The 17826-nt window shown below is 40.9% G+C and overlaps 1 protein-coding gene across 10 annotated transcripts in view; it reads right to left on the bottom strand.

Moving 5' to 3' along the window:
- pak1 (p21 protein (Cdc42/Rac)-activated kinase 1) overlaps positions 1–17826 on the bottom strand; it is a 213678-nt gene that overhangs the window by 26632 nt on the left and 169220 nt on the right. For all 10 annotated transcript variants that reach the window (XM_048532347.2, XM_048532346.2, XM_048532350.2 and 7 more), the window contains 6 exons: positions 16148–16295; positions 13013–13050; positions 10509–10622; positions 2343–2520; positions 632–695; positions 82–130 (listed from right to left, as the gene is read on the bottom strand). In XM_048532347.2, coding sequence (XP_048388304.1) covers positions 82–130; positions 632–695; positions 2343–2520; positions 10509–10622; positions 13013–13050; positions 16148–16295 — 591 coding nt within the window. The remainder of the gene's footprint in view (positions 1–81; positions 131–631; positions 696–2342; positions 2521–10508; positions 10623–13012; positions 13051–16147; positions 16296–17826) is intronic.

Raw genomic sequence — 17826 nt, 5'->3', positions numbered from 1 at the left:
AAACTAGATGTCGTCACTGGTTTCAGTTTAGCAAAGCCACATCACGGCTGTAACACAAGTGATTTGTTTGGTTCAACTTACCTCCTGCCCTGTGGCTACATCAATTGCTGTGTACACTGTGCCTGAAGCTCTGTTAGTGGAGAGCAAATAATATGTTTAAATTATTTGAAGCTGGTGGATCATCTGCCACTGTAGCATATAGTTCATTGTAATTAGCAACTTGTAGTGCATAGCTTCAAATTAATTAAAACGTCAAAAGCTGCTTCACAGGAGCATTAAAAACAAATAGGAACTGAGTCACATAAGGACATGAAAGGTCTGATGAACAAATCAACTTGGTCAGTGGCAGTTTGGTAACAATTAAACACCACTTCAGAGGACTCAGAAACCAACAGAAATCAATGTTCTTTGATTCTCCACCAAGTCTGCAATGTTAGAAAGGTAATACCAGACATCCATGGCACATTGTTGCACTCAAAAGGTCCAATAATATAAGCTACAACATATTAAACAGACATTCCGTGATATCACAAACTACTGGCAAACAAGCTCCAATGTTGTAAGCCATGGTTTGACAAACATAAATGCATGCATTTTAGATTTCACAACAAACTGACAATGTTATACTAACCCCTGTCCAATTTTCTCAAATCTTGAGTACTTCTTTTTCGGATCACCCACTGTTACGATACTCCCTATGAGATTGGAAAAGGATGTTAGAGTTTCTCATCATTATGAAAGTCAATGTTTGAAAATGGGAAACAAGGTAAAATAAAACCTATGTAAACATAAACATGTCAACCGTCCAATCTCTTGGCAAAGCATGGATTTGAAAGGCGTTTAAAAAAAAATACCCACAAGCTTTCTTCCTAAGACAATAGAGGTGGAAATACACAGAGTTGGTAAAGGCTGTAATATTTTAGTAGATTTCTTTCCATTATTTAATTAGCGGAATTTGGACATCGCCGATCAGGACATGTGTCATTCTGGATAGGAACAGGAGGTGGCTATTCAGACCCTCAGCTTGTACCATTATTCAATGAGATCATGGCTTAACTGTGGCCTAACTCCAAGTATCTGCCTTTGGTCCATACCCTTAATATTTTTGCTTAACAAACATTTATCTCAGACTCAAAGAAGACAACTGATCCAACATCCACAGCCATTTATGCAAGGCGGTTCGAAGACCAACCACCCTCTGCAGGTTGAAGTGCTTCCTGGCATCTCTCCTAAAGAATCTGGTCCAAATTCTCAAACAATGACCTTAGTTCTAGAATCCCCAACCAGTGGAAATATTTTAGCTTCATCTACCCTGTCTTTTCCAGGCAAATTCTTGAAGACTACAATCAAATCACCCCTTAACCTCCCAAATTCTAGAGTAAACGGCCTAATTTGTATAATCTTTCCTCATAATTTTGACTTTAAATTGATCTTGAGTGGTGAAAGTGGGCTTGAATTATATGTAGGTCACCCTTTCCAGCAACATCCACTGCCAGAGAATTTTTTCCCCCCAATTCTCACCAGGACAAATAATGAAACCAATAAATTTGGTATTGCAGATTGACTGCTGTCAAAAACAACCAGATAATTGTAGAAACACCAACTGCTTTACGAAACCCCTTCAAGGAAGGAGATCTGCCACCACTCTAACAATCAAAACTTAACTGCAGACCACACTACAATGAACTCAATGACCATTAAAGTAGCCTACTAAACCATTTGGTGACAATAAAACCAAACCCAGGCTCCCAGGGGAAACTACAGATGGGGTTATAGATGGTGGACTGGTCATTGTCACCCACATTGTAGAAACACTGTTTTGGCTGATGTCAGGAACAGCCAGGGATGACTGATGCCAATGTGAAAATATTCTTACAAGGAATCAATTTTAACAGAGGAGTATACAGACAGAAAATAATGGTAGGGGTAAGCCATAACTAAATGGTAATTTTATACCACTGAGCAGTGAATTGCTCATTTTTACCTGGCCCTGCTGTGGACAAGTACCAGATAAGTAGCATTAGCTCACATCAGGTGCAGGACAGACTTCCTTCCTGTTTATCCCTCAATCCTACCACCACTCCATTCTGGGATATTTCTATTTCCACTCTAGTCAAATCTGGTGGCTTCTCCATTTAGCACCAAATTATTATCAAGTCAGGTCTGTCAAACTGGTGTCATTTCCACTTGGCTGACACTGCCCAAACTCATTCATTGCAGCAACTAACAGAAAGGATACTTGTACCTCATCAATTAGCACTGGATTCAAACTCCTACCTTCTGTGGCAAAAACAAAAGGTTGTACAGGCACCAAGCAAGGTTAAGTTTGATAGTTAACATACTCAATTTTTCCAGTATCTCTTCATCTGTCATTTTGGTCTTCTTCTTTTGTTTCTCCGTGTTCCTCGTTAGGGTGTTTGAAGGGGTGGTGTTATTCTCAGACGGTGAGGAGATGGGAGACGTGGCTGCATCTTTGGTGGGTGGGAGAGGGATAGGATCTATCACAGACCGCGTATACATCTACAGAAAAGGGAGGAAAGGAAATAGGCATAAGGTTCAAGGTAAAACGGTACAAGCTTGAGGAGGAAAAAAATATGCCATGAATAAAACAAAAAATGCCAACTGGGAATATCAATAGGGTCTGGGCCTGAAATGTCAGCTTTCCTGCTCTTATGATGCTGCTTGGCCTGCTGTGTTCATCCAGCTCCACACACCTTGTTATCTCAGATTATCCAGCATCTGCGGTTCCTACTATCTGAGGAAATATCAATAGCAGGCTTTATGACCATACTTTCATTATGCACTTAATCAATGAATAATTAGTTCAGTTTTCTCCTCTCCTGAAGAAAGCACCCTGGCAAGATACAGTCCCATAGGTGATTATATAGTATATTATAGAGGATTATATCCTGTAGAAGACAAGTACTATTCCAAAAGTGTGCAACGAGACAGCAAGCAATGTGGGATGATTCAACTAGAATTGAAACACTTGAGCCACAGTCCAATACAAGCTGGAAATCTGAAATAAAACCAGAAAGTGCTAGAGCAACTCAGCCGACCTGGCAGAATCTGTGGAGCTAGAAACAGATTTAATTTTTCAAGTCCGGTACATTTCCTCTGGGGCAGAAAAGGTTGAGGGAGGTCTAATAGAGGTATATAGGATTACAAGGGGTATCAAAGGGTGGACAGAAAGCAGCTGTTCTCTTTAGTTAAAGGTCAAAAACAAGTGGGCACACTTTTAAGGGGTAAGGCAGGAGGTTTAGATAGGATTTGAGAAAAAGAGTTTTCAGCCAGAGGGAGGTGGGGATCTGCGAAGCACTGCCTGGGAAGATAGTTGAGGCAGGAAACCTCACAACCTTTAAAAAAAAATACCTGGATGAGCACTTGAAGTATCAGAACATTCAAGCCTAGTGCAGGAAAGTGGGACCAGTGCACATAGTACTATGGTTTTGCCAGCACAGACTCAATGGCCTGACGGGCCGATTCTGTACTGAATGATCCTATAATTTCTTCAGATCTGGAAACATTAGCATCCGTGGCAAGAGTAACAGAAGAGTTTCTCCAGCCATTTGTTTTTAGTCGGGCTACCATCAACTGCATATTCTAGCCAGAGATAATAGACTGAAATCAGAATGGACCATCGTAACTGGACAAGAAAGACTCACATTTTTGGTTACTAGGCAGCCTTTTGGAAGAGAAGTTAGGGAAAACAGGAAGAGGACCATAAAATAGATTTGAACTCTTCATTAGCAAGCTCACGAAACAAATGCCCTTGGTCTTGGAAGTAATCACAAAACGAAAATCACTTGCACTTTACTTTTTTGGCAAGTAGAGTGCAAATCATTTCTAATTCATATCTCCTTGTGTGCACCAAGATAAAAATTAATTGCCATTTAAATTTTATTGTACAGCTGACCGAACCTCATTTTGCCTATCTGTATAAAATCACAATGTGTTTGCTTTGGTAAAAACTATTTTAATTGATGGCATAAAAGTGTTTTAATTATAGATGAAAACAGATACTTGAAATGATGGCAATCACTTACGCTTACCACTCATTATGAATTTATCACTTGTGGCTGCACTATACAGAGACTATTCTTCAACATATTTCAGGCTCAAATTATTTAGTGTTAGAACTTATCTCAAACGGTGGTGTGCATTTTTGGTGAAGTTACTAACATCTTGTGCTGACGGGTTTCTGGTAAATTGATGCAATAGCATCTCAGGACTAAGTGTTCAATTACTTTTCATTAGCATTTCTGCATTTGGGATTATGGAATTTCCATCATTTTCACCCATGCGCACACACATATCGTCTGCAGAAAAGACAAATCATTTTCCTATACAGTTGCAAATTTTTCATTTCAGAAAAGTTTTCCAGTTGCCATGATGCAGCTCTCAACTGTGACCATAAGACGTAGGTGCAGAAGCAGGCCATTCAGCCCATTGAGTTTGCTTCACTATTCAGCGAGATTATGATTGATCTGGTAACCGTCAACTCCACTTTCCTGAATTTTCCACATAACCCTAAATTCTGTAACTGATTAAAAATCTTTCCTGGCCTCGAATGTACTTAACAACCCAGCCTCTGTAATCCTCGGCAATAAAGAATTCCACAGATTAATTCCCCTTTGAAAAATTTCTCCTCATCTGTTTTAAATAGGCCATTGTTACTCAGATTATGCCCACTGGTCCTAGGGTCTCCCACAAACAATCTCCCAGCATCTACTTCCTCGCAGTCCTCCTCCATTCCATTTAAGCAATATTCAGCTCCTCTAACCTACCTGCCAATGTGCATAACCTCACTTTTTCTGACATTATAATCTATCTGTCAACCTTTTGTTCATTCATTTAACCTTTCTTGAGTACTCTACAGAATCTGTTGTAACCCTCACCACTTGCACTCCGGCCTATTTTTGTGTCACCTGCAAACTTGGTGACAGTACTTGAAATTCCATCATCCAAGTCAGCAACATACACTATAAACAATTGTGGACCCAGCACTGATCCTTCCACTTGTTAGATTATCAACCTAAAAATGCTACTCTTAAACCAATTCCATCTTCTATTAGAGTTAGCAAGAACTGCAGATGCTAGAGTCAGAGATAATGCAGTGTGGAGCTGAAGGAACACAGCAGGCCAGGGTCCTAACCCGAAACGTCAACTTTCCTGCTCCTCTGATGCTGCCTGGCCTGCTGTGCTCATCCAGCTCCACACGGTGTTATCACTATTTTCTACTCGTTAGCCAAGCCTCTATCAATGGCAATATTCTGTCCTAACACCATGGGCTCCTATGTTATCAAACAGTTTTAGGAGTGGTACCTTAAATCAAGAATCTTTTGGAAATCCAAATATATTACATCCTATGATTAGCAAGCAGGATAGTTAAAGGGGAAATGATGGTTCTAATTAATCTGTCAGGCATGATTTCCCCTCCAATGAAACCGTGCTGAGCCTAGTTGATTATATCATGTGTTTCTAAATGCTCTGCCATTACATCCTTTATCATAGAACCTAATATTCTCCCAATAAAAGATATTCAGCTAACTGCCCTACAATCATCTGCTTTTGACTCCCTCACTTTTTAACTAAAGGCATTACATTGGCAGTTTTTCAGTTCTCTGGGGCTTTTCTGGAATTGAAAGATTCTTGCAAAATTATTACTAATGTAACCACTCTGTGGTAATCCGTCAGGGCCAAGGGACTTTTTGACTTTTAGCCTCGTTTGTTTCTGTAGTATCTTTTGTCTAGTAATAGTTATAGTATTTCTTTTACCCCTTGATTAATTAGTATTTTTGCAATGCTAGTAATGCCTTCTACTATGAAGACTGATGCAAATATTTACTCTGTTCCTGCGCCATCTTCCGACTGCCCATTATTTCCCTACCCTCATTCTCTGAAGGGCTTCTGTTCATTTTGGCTTTTCTCTTTATATATTTACACATCTAAATGGTCCATTTTTATGTTACTTGATAGTTTACGCTTCAAGTTTATTTCTCCTTTTTTGGTCATCTTTTGTTGGTTTATAAAACTTTTGCTTGATAAGACCAACAATCAGTTTGATGCAACACCTGCCACACACCACCTCCCTCACCTTCACTGAGGGCCCTAAACAGCCCTTCCAAGTGAGACAGAATTTCACCTGCAGCTCCTCCAACCTAGTCTGCTGCATCCGGTGCTCCCAATGTGATCTACTCTATGTTGATTAGGCCAAATATATTCTAGATGACTGTTTTGCCAAGCATCTTTACCTGACCTGTAAATGGCAAGCTTAACCTCCCAGTCACCGCCTATTTCAACTCCCTGCCCCACTCACCCTCCGACATGTCTGTCCTCGGCCTCCTCCAGTGTTTCAGTGACTCAGAACGCAAATTTGAAGAACACCACCGGACCTTCCGCCTGGGCACACTACAGTCTGCAGGACTCCATCGAGTTTTCCAATCTCAAATAACCTTCCCACCCATCTCCCGCCATCCTTTCCAGCCTTACCTCCTCCCTTCCTTTCCACCTTCTGACCCTCCTTTCCAGCAACCAATTGGATTCGTCGCTCCTAACCAACCAGGCCGTACCTGCTACCAGTATCCACCTTTCACCACCATTCTGCTTCCACCCCTCCCCTGTCTTTATCTGCAGCTCCCCCTACCCCCACATCCAGCCACAAAGAAGGGTAATACCCGAATCATTAACTGCTCCTTTCCCGCAGAAACTGTCTGGCCTGCTGTGTTCTTCCAGTCTCCCGTTTGCGTCTACCTTGGATTCTAGCATTTACAATTTTTTTGTCTCCGACTCAGTTTGCCTACTCATTTTCCTTTTTAAACACCTGTGGAAACTCTTGCTATCTGTTTTTACATTTATAACTGGATTTGTCTCAATACTCTAATTTCTTTGTTTTTCCACACCCTTCAAGCTAACAACAGCCTCAACTCCCAAGTGGCAGCAAAAAAATTACCAACCTCAATGTTAAAACTATGACGGCTCCTCCAGTCATACAAGTAAATAAAAAGTGTCCTTTGGTCACAATACTAATACATTTCCAAAAATCCATCTGCCCAGAGTTAATGAATTTCAACTGGAGATGGTAGCAACACGCTTGGGTCCTGTGCATGGTTCTAGCCAGGGTCAGTGCTTTGTTATTATGAATGGAAAGAAACACAGACGTTGACAACCCAATGACACCTGTAGCCTCAGTTCACTTGGAAAATGATTGTTTTAGCATGGCATTAGAAGCTAACATCACTACGGAAACATTGTGTGTGTTAATTTTTCTTAGATTAGATTACCTACTGTGTGGAAACAGGCTCTTCGGCCCAACAAGTCCACACAGCCTGTTGACGCATCCCACCCAGACCCAGGGCCCTATAACCCGCACACCCCTGAACACTATGGGCAATTTATCATGGCTGATCCAACCTAGCCTGCACATCTTTGGACTGTGGGACAAAACCGGAGCACCCGGAGGAAACCCACGCAGACACGGGGAGAGTGTGCAAACTTCACACACAGTCACCCGAGGTTGGAATTGAACCCGGGTCCCTAGCGCTGTGAGGCTGGCGTGCTAACCACTGAGCCACCGTGCCACCCCTATTTAGGTCAGAACATACCTCTTAAAAATGGGGTTTCATCTACCACTTCCTGGTTACTGCAAAGGACACTTTTGATACCTCTTTTGAGGTCCTAGTGGAGGAGGTGAGGACAAAGAGAGAGTTATTTCTCAGAGGAGCTGCATCTTAAGATCAGATGCCAGTTTTCCTCATTGATTGCTTTTTTATTACTAATTTGGAAGATTGGTGGTGATTAAATGTGTGTAGCATATTGGTGATTAGAAGAACAGAATCTTTTTGGGGGTTTGGTGGGGAGCTCAGCTTCAGCAAAATCCCAATATGAATCCAAACGTCTAAGTCATTGAGGTGGATTATGAGTTGTTATGTATATAACATTGATACTTACATAATATAACTAGTGTTAGCTTGCTAAACCAAGAAATGATCCACTTATTCCTAAACTTTGTTGATCAATTATTAACTGATTCTCAATCCATACCTGTATATTCCGCACAATCTCATGTTGTCTAATTTATTAACCTCCTCTGTGGGGCCTAACCAAAAGTCTTCTAAAAATCTGAATATACTACATTCTCTGATTCTCCTCTGCCTACGCTACAAGTAACATACTCAAAAAAAATGTTGACTCAGGCCCATTTTGCTATTAATTTTTCAATGTTCAATTATTACTTTTTTTAAAAACAATACATTCAAATGTTTTCCCTAGTACAGACACCAGTACAACATAGAACATAGAATGGTACACCACAGTACAGGCCCTTCGGCCCACAATGTTGTGCCGAACTTTACCCTAATCCTAAGATCTATCTAATCTCCACCCCTACCTTATACTATCATCCATATGCCTATCTAATAGCTGCTTAAATGCCCCCAACGACCGACTCCACTAGCCTGTCCGGCAATGCATTCCACATCCCTACCACTGAGTAAAGAACGCACCTCTGCCATCTCCCCTATATCTACTTCCACTCACTTTAAAACTACACCCCCTCGTAATAGCTACCTCCACCCTAGGAAAAAGCCTCTAGCTGTCTACTCTATCTACACCTCTGATCATTTTGTACACCTCCGTCAAGTCACGTCTCAGTCTTCGTCATTCTAAAGAGAAAAGCCCTAGCTCTCTCGACCTTTCCTTGTAAGACCTTCCGTCCATTCCAAGCAACATCCTGGTAAAGCTCCTCTGCACCTTTTCCAGCACTTCCACATCTTTCCTGTAATGAGGCGACCAGAACTGGATACTCCAGTTGCGGCTGAACCAGGGTTTTGTATAGCTGGAGCAAAACTTCACAGCTCTTGAACTCAATCCCTCTATTAATGAAAGCTAATACACCATACACTTTCTTAACAACACTATCCACCTGGGTGGCAGCTTTCAGAGTACTGTGGACATGAACGCCATGATCCTTCTGCTCCTCCACATTGCCAAGAATCTTTCTGTTAACCCTGTATTCTGCTTTCAAGTTTTTTCTTCCAAAATGAATCACCTCACACTTTTCAGGGTTAAACTCCATCTGCCACTTCTCAGCCCAGCTCTGCATCCTATCAATGTCCCTTTGTAACCTAGAACAGCCGTCCTCACTGTCTACAACGCAACCCGTATCATCCGCGAACTTACTAATCCACCCTTCCACTCCTTCAACCAAATCATTTACAAAAATCACAAATAGAAGAGGGCCGAGAACAGATCCTTGTGGTACACTACTCGTAACTGAGCACCATGTTGAATATTTTCCGTCCACTACCACGCTTTGCATTCTAAGGATCAGCCAATTCTGAATCCAATCTGCCACATTTCCCCCATCGCATGCCTCCTTACTTTCTGCATGAGCCTACCATGGGAAACTTAAACCCATGTATACCACATCCACTGCTTGACCTTCATCTACATGTTTGGTCACCTCTTCAAAGAATTCAATAAGGTTTGTGAGGCATGATCTATTTCACAAATCCATGCTGACTGTCACAAATCAAACTGTGCCTATCCAAGTGATCATAAATCCTATCTGTCAGAGACCTTTCCAATAATTTGCGCACCACTGATGTAAGACTAACTGGCCTGTAATTTCTGGGGTTATGCCTATTCCCTTTTTTGAACAAGGGAATGACATTTGCCTCTCTCCAAACTTCTGGCACTGTACCCGTGGATAGGGAGGACGAAAAGATCATTGCCAAAGGCCCTGCGATCTCTTCTCTCGCTTCCCTTAGAATCCTTGGATAAATCCCATCAGGTCCTGGAGACTTAGCTACCTTCGTCTTCCTCAAAATTCCTAGTATACCTTCCTTACTAACATCCAAATCCTCGAGCCTACCAGCTTGTTTCACACTGTCCTCCTCTACAAGTAGGTCCTGCTCAGTTATGAATACAATTACCATGATTAAGGACCTCTTCTATCTCTTTAGGCTCTGTACACTAGGAAAGAGAACAAAATCATAGATAATAAGGAATTTCTCTCAAAGATTGGGAAACCTCACCCCTTCTACCTATTTGGAGGTAGTATATAATAATCAGTTCAGCAACATGTAATAGATATCCAATTAAAAATTCTTATGTGCTGTTCCTTGGCATGTGTCAGATTGATTCCTACATTCCTACAATAGGAGATCTCCCTATAAGGAGAATTAATTGCTTCTGTTCTCTGGAATTGAGAAGAATGAGAGGGATCTCATTGAAGCAAATGCAATTCTCAGGCCTGATTAGCCAAGAATTACATGTCTTTATCTTTGACTGATGAGCCAAAGTGGCCTGTTAATCTCTGAAAATTCTCTACTCTAGAGGGTTGTGGATACTGTCAGTCAATGAGAACATTAAAAGGTATAGTAAGCATAATTTAAGGTATGGAATGGGGATAGGGTGGTAAAGTGGCATTGATGTAAACATTCAACGAGGATGCTACGGAATGCCCCACTCCTGCTCCTGTTCCTTGTGTTATAATGTGTACTGACCGATTTGGTGTGTTCTGGTCGTGGTGCAATTGCAGGCGGCGGAACACTTTCATCTTCATCATCGTCTTCTGACACTGGAGGCACGGCCGGGGACTCTGACACGTTCTTTGTACTCTGCAGATAAAGGTATGGTTACTCCACTAACACACTATACTTTCACCAAATGTGTTTCCTTTTATTCGAACACTACCCTGAGTGTGGAACTTCAGTCATTGAAGCATATCATGGGGAGTGGGAAGGTGATGGCCTCGTGGTATTATCACTGGACTGTTAATACAGAGACCCAGCTAACATTTTGGAGACTGGGGTTTGAATCCCACCTTGGCAGATGGTGAAATTTAAATTCAATAAATATCTGGAATTAATCATCTAATGATGCCGTGAATCCATTGTCGATTGTCAGGAAACCACTTGGTTCACTAACGTCCTTTAGGGAGGGAAACTGCCACCCTTACCTGGTCTGGCCTACATGTGACTCCAAGGCCACAGAAATGTGGTTGACTCTGAACTGTCCTCTGGGCAATTAGGGATGGGCAATAAATGCTGCCCAGCCAGCAACACCCTCATCCTGTCAATGAATAAATAAAACCGTTACGAAGAAATGAAAGATTTACAGCCGTGCAGGTCAAGCATTATTTACCTTGGACAATAATGCATAGGAGCAGAATTAGGCCATTCGACCCGTCCCATCTAATCCGCCGTTCAATCACGGCTGATGGGTCTCTCAACCCCATTCTCCTGCCTTCTCCCCATAACCCTTAGCCCCTTTACTAATCATTCCGAATTGGTTTTGAAATGAGTAGCTTACTCGTCCATTTCAGAACAAAGTTAAGAGTCAATCACAGTGCTGTTGATCTGGAGTCAGGAGCAGGGCAGACCAGTTAAGGTTGGCAGAATACCTTCCCTAAAAGGCATTACTTTGCTAAACCAGTTAAAACTTCTATGATAGTTTACATGGCCACCATGCATCATTAGCTTTATATTCTACTTATTGATGTAATTTAAATTTGACTCGTTGCCATGGTAGGCTACGAATATGCATCCGCAGAGGCTTAGACTAGGCCTTGGGCTTATTAAATATTGTCACTGTGCGACGGTCCCTCAAAAGGGATCATGGGAGATTTTTGATTTAATAATATGACAGATTAATTCTCTGGTCTATTCCATGGGTGCCCTCAGTGCAAGTATTTACGATGGTTAAAAAACCCATTGGCCACCTTCAATTATTGGTTTGTTTGGAAAAGGTAATACTACAATTCAGGGGAAATCAGTAGAGAAAATCCAGACCAAGCGAGGGAATGAAAGACCGGAAGAACGGATTATGAAAATATGACACATTGATGCAGGAGAAGGCTAAGATGCAATATGGAAACTAAAATTCAAAAGAGAAGAGGTAACACAGCTTTGGAAAGTGGTCATGAGTTATTACACATTACGGGCTACAGGTGCTGGAAAAAAATTCAGATCATTAAAATAGGAATAATTTCTACAAGTTCTGGGAAAGAACAAATGATTTGGAACTTATGATTCCCAAAGCCTTCTGCCACTGTGGCTTTCATCACTTCACATCCGGCTCGGTGTCAGATCAATTGTTATAGTTTGTCAATAACTCCAGTGTATCAGCAATTGGCGAGCAACATCATGCTATCATAGTTAGCAGTCTATGATACAATCAGGCAAAAGTGAAGGCCTAGTGGTATTATCACCAGTCTAGAAATCCAGAGACCCAGGTGACGTCCTGGAGATTAGAACAATTAGGTTGTTTTTGGCTAATCCGGATGTGACTCTATGACTAATAGCATGGCAGAAGATCAGCTAAGTCTTTGCTGCCCAATCGCTAGTGTATTTATGCTGTAAATCCAGAGTAACTCTAATCTAGCAATATCAAATTCTGGAAAAATTCTCACATCTGCGTTTTTAACAACCCAGTGTGTTTACAATATACTATACCAACATAAGTGGGCAGCAGAGCTTCAGGCATTTCATTTTCACAGAGTAAATTACTTGACTCCGATGTTTTGTTCAAGAACGGACACTCCACTCTTAAAACGCACTCAAACAGATTTGAAATACTCTCCTAGGTATCAAGTTATTCTACACATCAACACCGAAACATTCACTTAAAGATCTTAACCTGGATCTCACCCATACACAATGCAAAGGTGAATTACCACTCAGCAACTGCTAATGTTCCAAGCAGTTCAAAACAAGCTGCACACCGCAATACCTCCAAGTTACTCAGTACTCTTAAGAAACAATGCAACTTGATCATGCACAGCAAACGAAGGAATACTTTTCCCTAAGTGACCTTGATGACAAATCCTAGAATCCTACAAATGGTTTCCAACCTCTACTCCCAGAGCAGCAGTAGCATCCACGGAAGAGGACAAAAAAAGCCTTAGACCATGAGTGCCACCCATCTGTGATGCTGCTGAACATGCCAATTCTAGAACAGATAATTTCCAAACCATCACAATCGCAATAATTTGAATAAGAGAACTCACCAGTGCATTTGAGGAAGCATACCCATCTGTTGTTTTATCTGCAGAAAACAGAAGAACAGATTCGTGTTACAAGTGTACTACTGGAAAACATTCAGAACACCTTAAATATTGCCACAATTTCTAGGGCTCAAATCGCTCAAGCTGTACACTCTCCAATGCTCTGCAACTCATCCAACCTGGAACTTGATCTAGCAGCATTAAAGAACACAACCACAGCAAATCAATAGTGGTCTGGCTACTTGAGGTTAAGATAAAATGATTAAATTAAAATAATTAATAAAATGATGGTAATAGCATAGGCAAGTGTCCAAAAATAGGAACATTTTTATAAACTCATTTAGAGCTTGGATATACTACAATAACAAGGAAGCTACCAAGACACTAGTTAAGATTTGACAGCAAACCAAGTAGAGATATTGGGGCAGCTGTCGAAAAACACATCCAAAGACAGGCCTCAAGTAATACACATAACATTTTAAAAGTAAAAGGAGCAAGAGTCAATCATGCAGCCCTACGAGATGGCTCCACTATTCAACCAGATCACGGCTGATCATCTACTTCAACATCTATTCTCCCGTATTTTGACCTTAACACTTCATGTTTTAAAGATGTAGAAATGTATCCATCTTGGTCTTGAATGCACTCAATGACTGAGTAATCAGAGTCCTCTAGAATTCAAATTGCAAAGATTCACTGCCCTCTGTAAAGAAAATTCCTCCACATCTCAGGCTAAATGGTCTGTGCCATAATCTGATATAATATTCTGGTTCTAGACTGTACCCAGCCAGGCTAAATACATCTTTCCTGAAAGCACTCTGAATCAGTGCAAGTGCATGATATGTTTGAATGAAATCAAACGGTCCTCATTATTCAAAACTCTGGAGGATACAAGCTTAGTCCATTTAATCTTTCCTTGTAGAACTTCAGACTTGTTCTAAAAAATGATCATTGGATTCGAAATACTAATTCTGCTTTCTCTCCATAGATGATGTCAGAGCCTCTGAGTTTTTCCAGCAATTTGTTTTTGTTTCAGTTTTCCAGCATCTGGAATTCCTTGTTTTATTTTGGATGTCAACAGCAGTCGGATAGCTCTATGCTGTTAAACATCAGGCAGCTAGGTTTTGGAGTCAGGAGTCCGGAAAAGTGCTGCAATTTGTGGGAGCCATTGACCGTTCAGTTCAACTAAAAGTGCAGGTTGAAGGCCCACAGCAGCAATTGAGCAAGATTAGAGATCGAGGGAAAGTCCATAGTTGTTCTAGCTTGGTGGAGCTACAGATCAAGGGGAAAAAAGTCTGAAGTTGTACCTGAGTGTAAGTATTGGAATTCAGCTTCTGAAGCTGATGAAAACATTGATCCAGGAAAAGGAGGGCGATCAACCAGGACAAATCAGAATAGCTCGAGAGTTAAGCCCAGATCAGCAAAAGAGAAGAAGAATTGTTTAATGAGATTTGTTAACCAATGTCATTAACATCTGGGGAGATATTATTGAGAAAGCCCTAGGATCGGTCTTGTTCAGAGGTTTGATATGTGCTACAGGATGCTCCATCTCAATTTACTATCAATATTTACCACATGTTAATTCTGGATTAGAATACAAGTTGTAGATCAATTACAGATTATATTGCAGTTCTAGTTTAAATATTATTAAAACGAAACTAGGAGTTTATCAGAACGAGAAATACCATTGTGAGCAAAAATTGTGTCTCCTATCTCCCCGCAAAGTCTGCTTCCTGCGTCCTAGGTCTGATAAGTGCAAGGCAGAAAGCTTCAATCTCTAGTCGCCTTTCATCAATGTTGAAGTTATGTTTTACCAAGCATAATAAGCTTATTGTTGTAAGATCAAAGCTGAGGAACAATGCAGCTTTATTCTCTTATTCTGCCACTGGAAACTCCCACTTGCTCTACTTTAAGAGTAAAGTTAGCCATCCCTAACCACACTGCAACACAAGTTGGCAGTCTTGTCCAGGATCAAAACATCCTGCACTTGAACCCTCTTGTAATAAAGGCCAATGTACCATTTGCCTTCTTAATTATTAACTTGCTGTACATGCAACCCGAAAATTATTCATTTATTCAGACTCTGTTTAACAGACACAAAATAATCAATGATCATTCCAGTATACTTCCTGCAATTCCGTATGCTCTAATTTTATCAACCTATTGTGTGAGACTGCATCGAAAGCTTTAGGAAACAGGTAATCCCTTTATCTCTTCTACTGGTCAGAATCTCAAAGCTCCAGAAAAATTAGTAAAACTTTATTTCCTCTTCATAAATCCATGTTGATTTTCTGCAATTTTACCATTATTTCCAAATGCCCAATTACCTTTAATAATATGTTCCAGCAATTTTCCAAGAAGGGAGGTCTGTAGTTTCCAGTTTTTCTTAAATATTGGGGTTACATTTGCCACCGTCCAATTTGGACAATCCATTCCTGAGACCATGGAATTTTGAAAGATATACATCAATGCACCTACTGTCCCCAAAACCACTGTATACTATGTATGACTCCCTTTGGTGATAGCCAGTGCCTGTTTATAGACATGCCTTTCAATGTAGTTTCTCAACCCACCACAGCCAATTTGCACCTCATAGCTTTGTTTAGATTCATGACTAGTTTTGAAATGAACTGCAACACTTTCAGAATTAATGTAGATCGTTGTGGTACAGTTTTCTGTAAACTCAAGGATGGGGTAGAGTAGCTGAAGAAAGAGTCAGTATCATGCAGTGAAGGAATCTTAGAGTGTGTAAGAGGTCAGAATTGGACATGTCAGCAGGTTGTACAGCTGGACGTGGAGGTTAGAGAGTTAGGGAGGAGTAGACAGAAAGGGAGAGAGGGAAAGGAAGAAATAAGGGTCTAAGCACAAAACATCAGCTTTTGTGCTCCTGAGATGCTGCTGGGCCTGCTGCGTTCATCCAGCTCCACACTTTGTTATCTCGGATTCTCCAGCATCTGCAGTTTTCATTACCTCTTGTGTAAATCATGACTGGTGACAAAAAGCATTGCCAAAGGCAACGAACAAGAGTTGAATATCGAGTTACAACCCAGATCATCTTGCTTCGTCGAATGGGAGTAGAAGAAAAAGGAAAGGGGACATTAGGAACATGGGAATGGAGAAGATTAAATTGTTTCTTACCTGTGAAGCTCATGTATTTTTGACTATTTGAGGTTTCTTTTGAATCATAGAATTTCAAAACATCCAACACTGCTTGTGGATTCTTCTTCTGCTCTAATTTGGTGATATTTGATGTCTGTAGTAGCCGAGCCCATTGTTCTGGCATGCCCTGGGATAGCGGGAGAGACAAAAAAAATTAATCCTAAAATCTACTCGGGATTATATGGAACAACTTAAACCAGCAGCAAAGTTCAGTTTATTAATAATTTTCTTTAAAACCTTTTGGACTCAATACTGCCCTGGATCTCCAACATCAACTTCCAACAAAATTCCATTGGATTGCAATAACTGATTATTAAAAATTTACTCAATCATATTGCAATAAGCTAAGCCTGGGGATCAGTTAAAAATCACTATTTAAACGTGGACATGTATAAACTCATCATAGGCCAGAGTCTGAACCAGCTGTAGTTCAGTGACTTACTAAATAAACTCAGGTGAACCTGCAAGAGATCTGATTGGATGGGTACAGAACAGTTAGAAATGATGCAGACACACCCATGTTTCAAATAAGCAGATTTGCCATGACATAATTCAACACCTTAACAGTTCAAGATTCCAAAGCAATTCCAAGCAATGATAATGTATTGTGTGAAGAACTCTGACACCTACTCTCAATTTCTTTTCACCATTTTGATCTCATACCATCTTTAATTGTGTTATTTTATTAAACGAAAATCTGCAGAGTCTGGTTTTGTTAGGATGATATGAAAACAGGGTGGGATGGTGACTCAGTGGATAGTACTGCTGCCTCACAGCGCCAGAGACCTGGGTTCGATGTCATCTCTGTCAACTGTCTGTGTGGAGTTTGCACGTTCTCCCTATGTCTGGGTTTCCTCGAGGTGTTCTGGTTTCCTCCCACAGGCCAAAGATGTGCTGGCTGGATGGATTCGTCATGCTAAATTGCCCGTAGTGTTCGGACATGTGTAGATTAGGTGGGTTATGGGGGATAGGTCTGGGTGGGATGCTCTGAAGGTCGGTGTGAACTTGTTGGGCCAAAGGGAATGTTTCCACACTGTAGGGATTCTATGATCCTATGAACAGAGATACTGCTGATCAGGGAAAAGGGCTGTGTCAGGTCAGAGGTAGTGTCCCTATCTCTAAGCCGCAGGCATGGGTTCGATTCTCATATTCTGGACATGTATCTTAACAGGTTTCTTAAAATAATTATAATAAATCAAGATGTCGTGAACATGTTGGGGCTGTTTTCTCCTTAAAAAAGCAAACTGTAAAAAACACTGGTACAGCCTTTAAAATTTCAAGAGGAGGAGTGGGACATTTAATATCTGAAACCTGTTCTCGGTCAGTGAGATCAGAAAGATATTGCTCTCTTACTCTATGCATCCATCGTAATGACGTAAAAAAACCAAAAGAACTGCAGATGCTGTAAATCAGGAGTCAAAACAGAAATTGCTGGAAAAACTCAGCAGTCTGGCAGTATCTGTGAAGAAGAAAAGAAAATCACAGTTAATGTTTCGGGTCCGGTGACCCATCCTCGGAACAGCTAAGGGAGAGTCACTGACCTGAAATGTTAACTCTCACTTTTATTCTTCACAGATGCTGCCAGACCTGCTGAGCTTTTCCTCATAGCAACTTCTGTTTTTGACCCTTTATGTCTTTAGCTCATAAAAAAATGTCAA

This window comes from Stegostoma tigrinum, chromosome 6 (assembly GCF_030684315.1).
Source record: "Stegostoma tigrinum isolate sSteTig4 chromosome 6, sSteTig4.hap1, whole genome shotgun sequence".
Taxonomy (NCBI): Eukaryota; Metazoa; Chordata; class Chondrichthyes; order Orectolobiformes; family Stegostomatidae; genus Stegostoma; species Stegostoma tigrinum.
The sequence above is the reverse complement of the archived record's forward strand: the minus strand, read 5'-3'. Positions and strand labels throughout refer to the sequence as shown.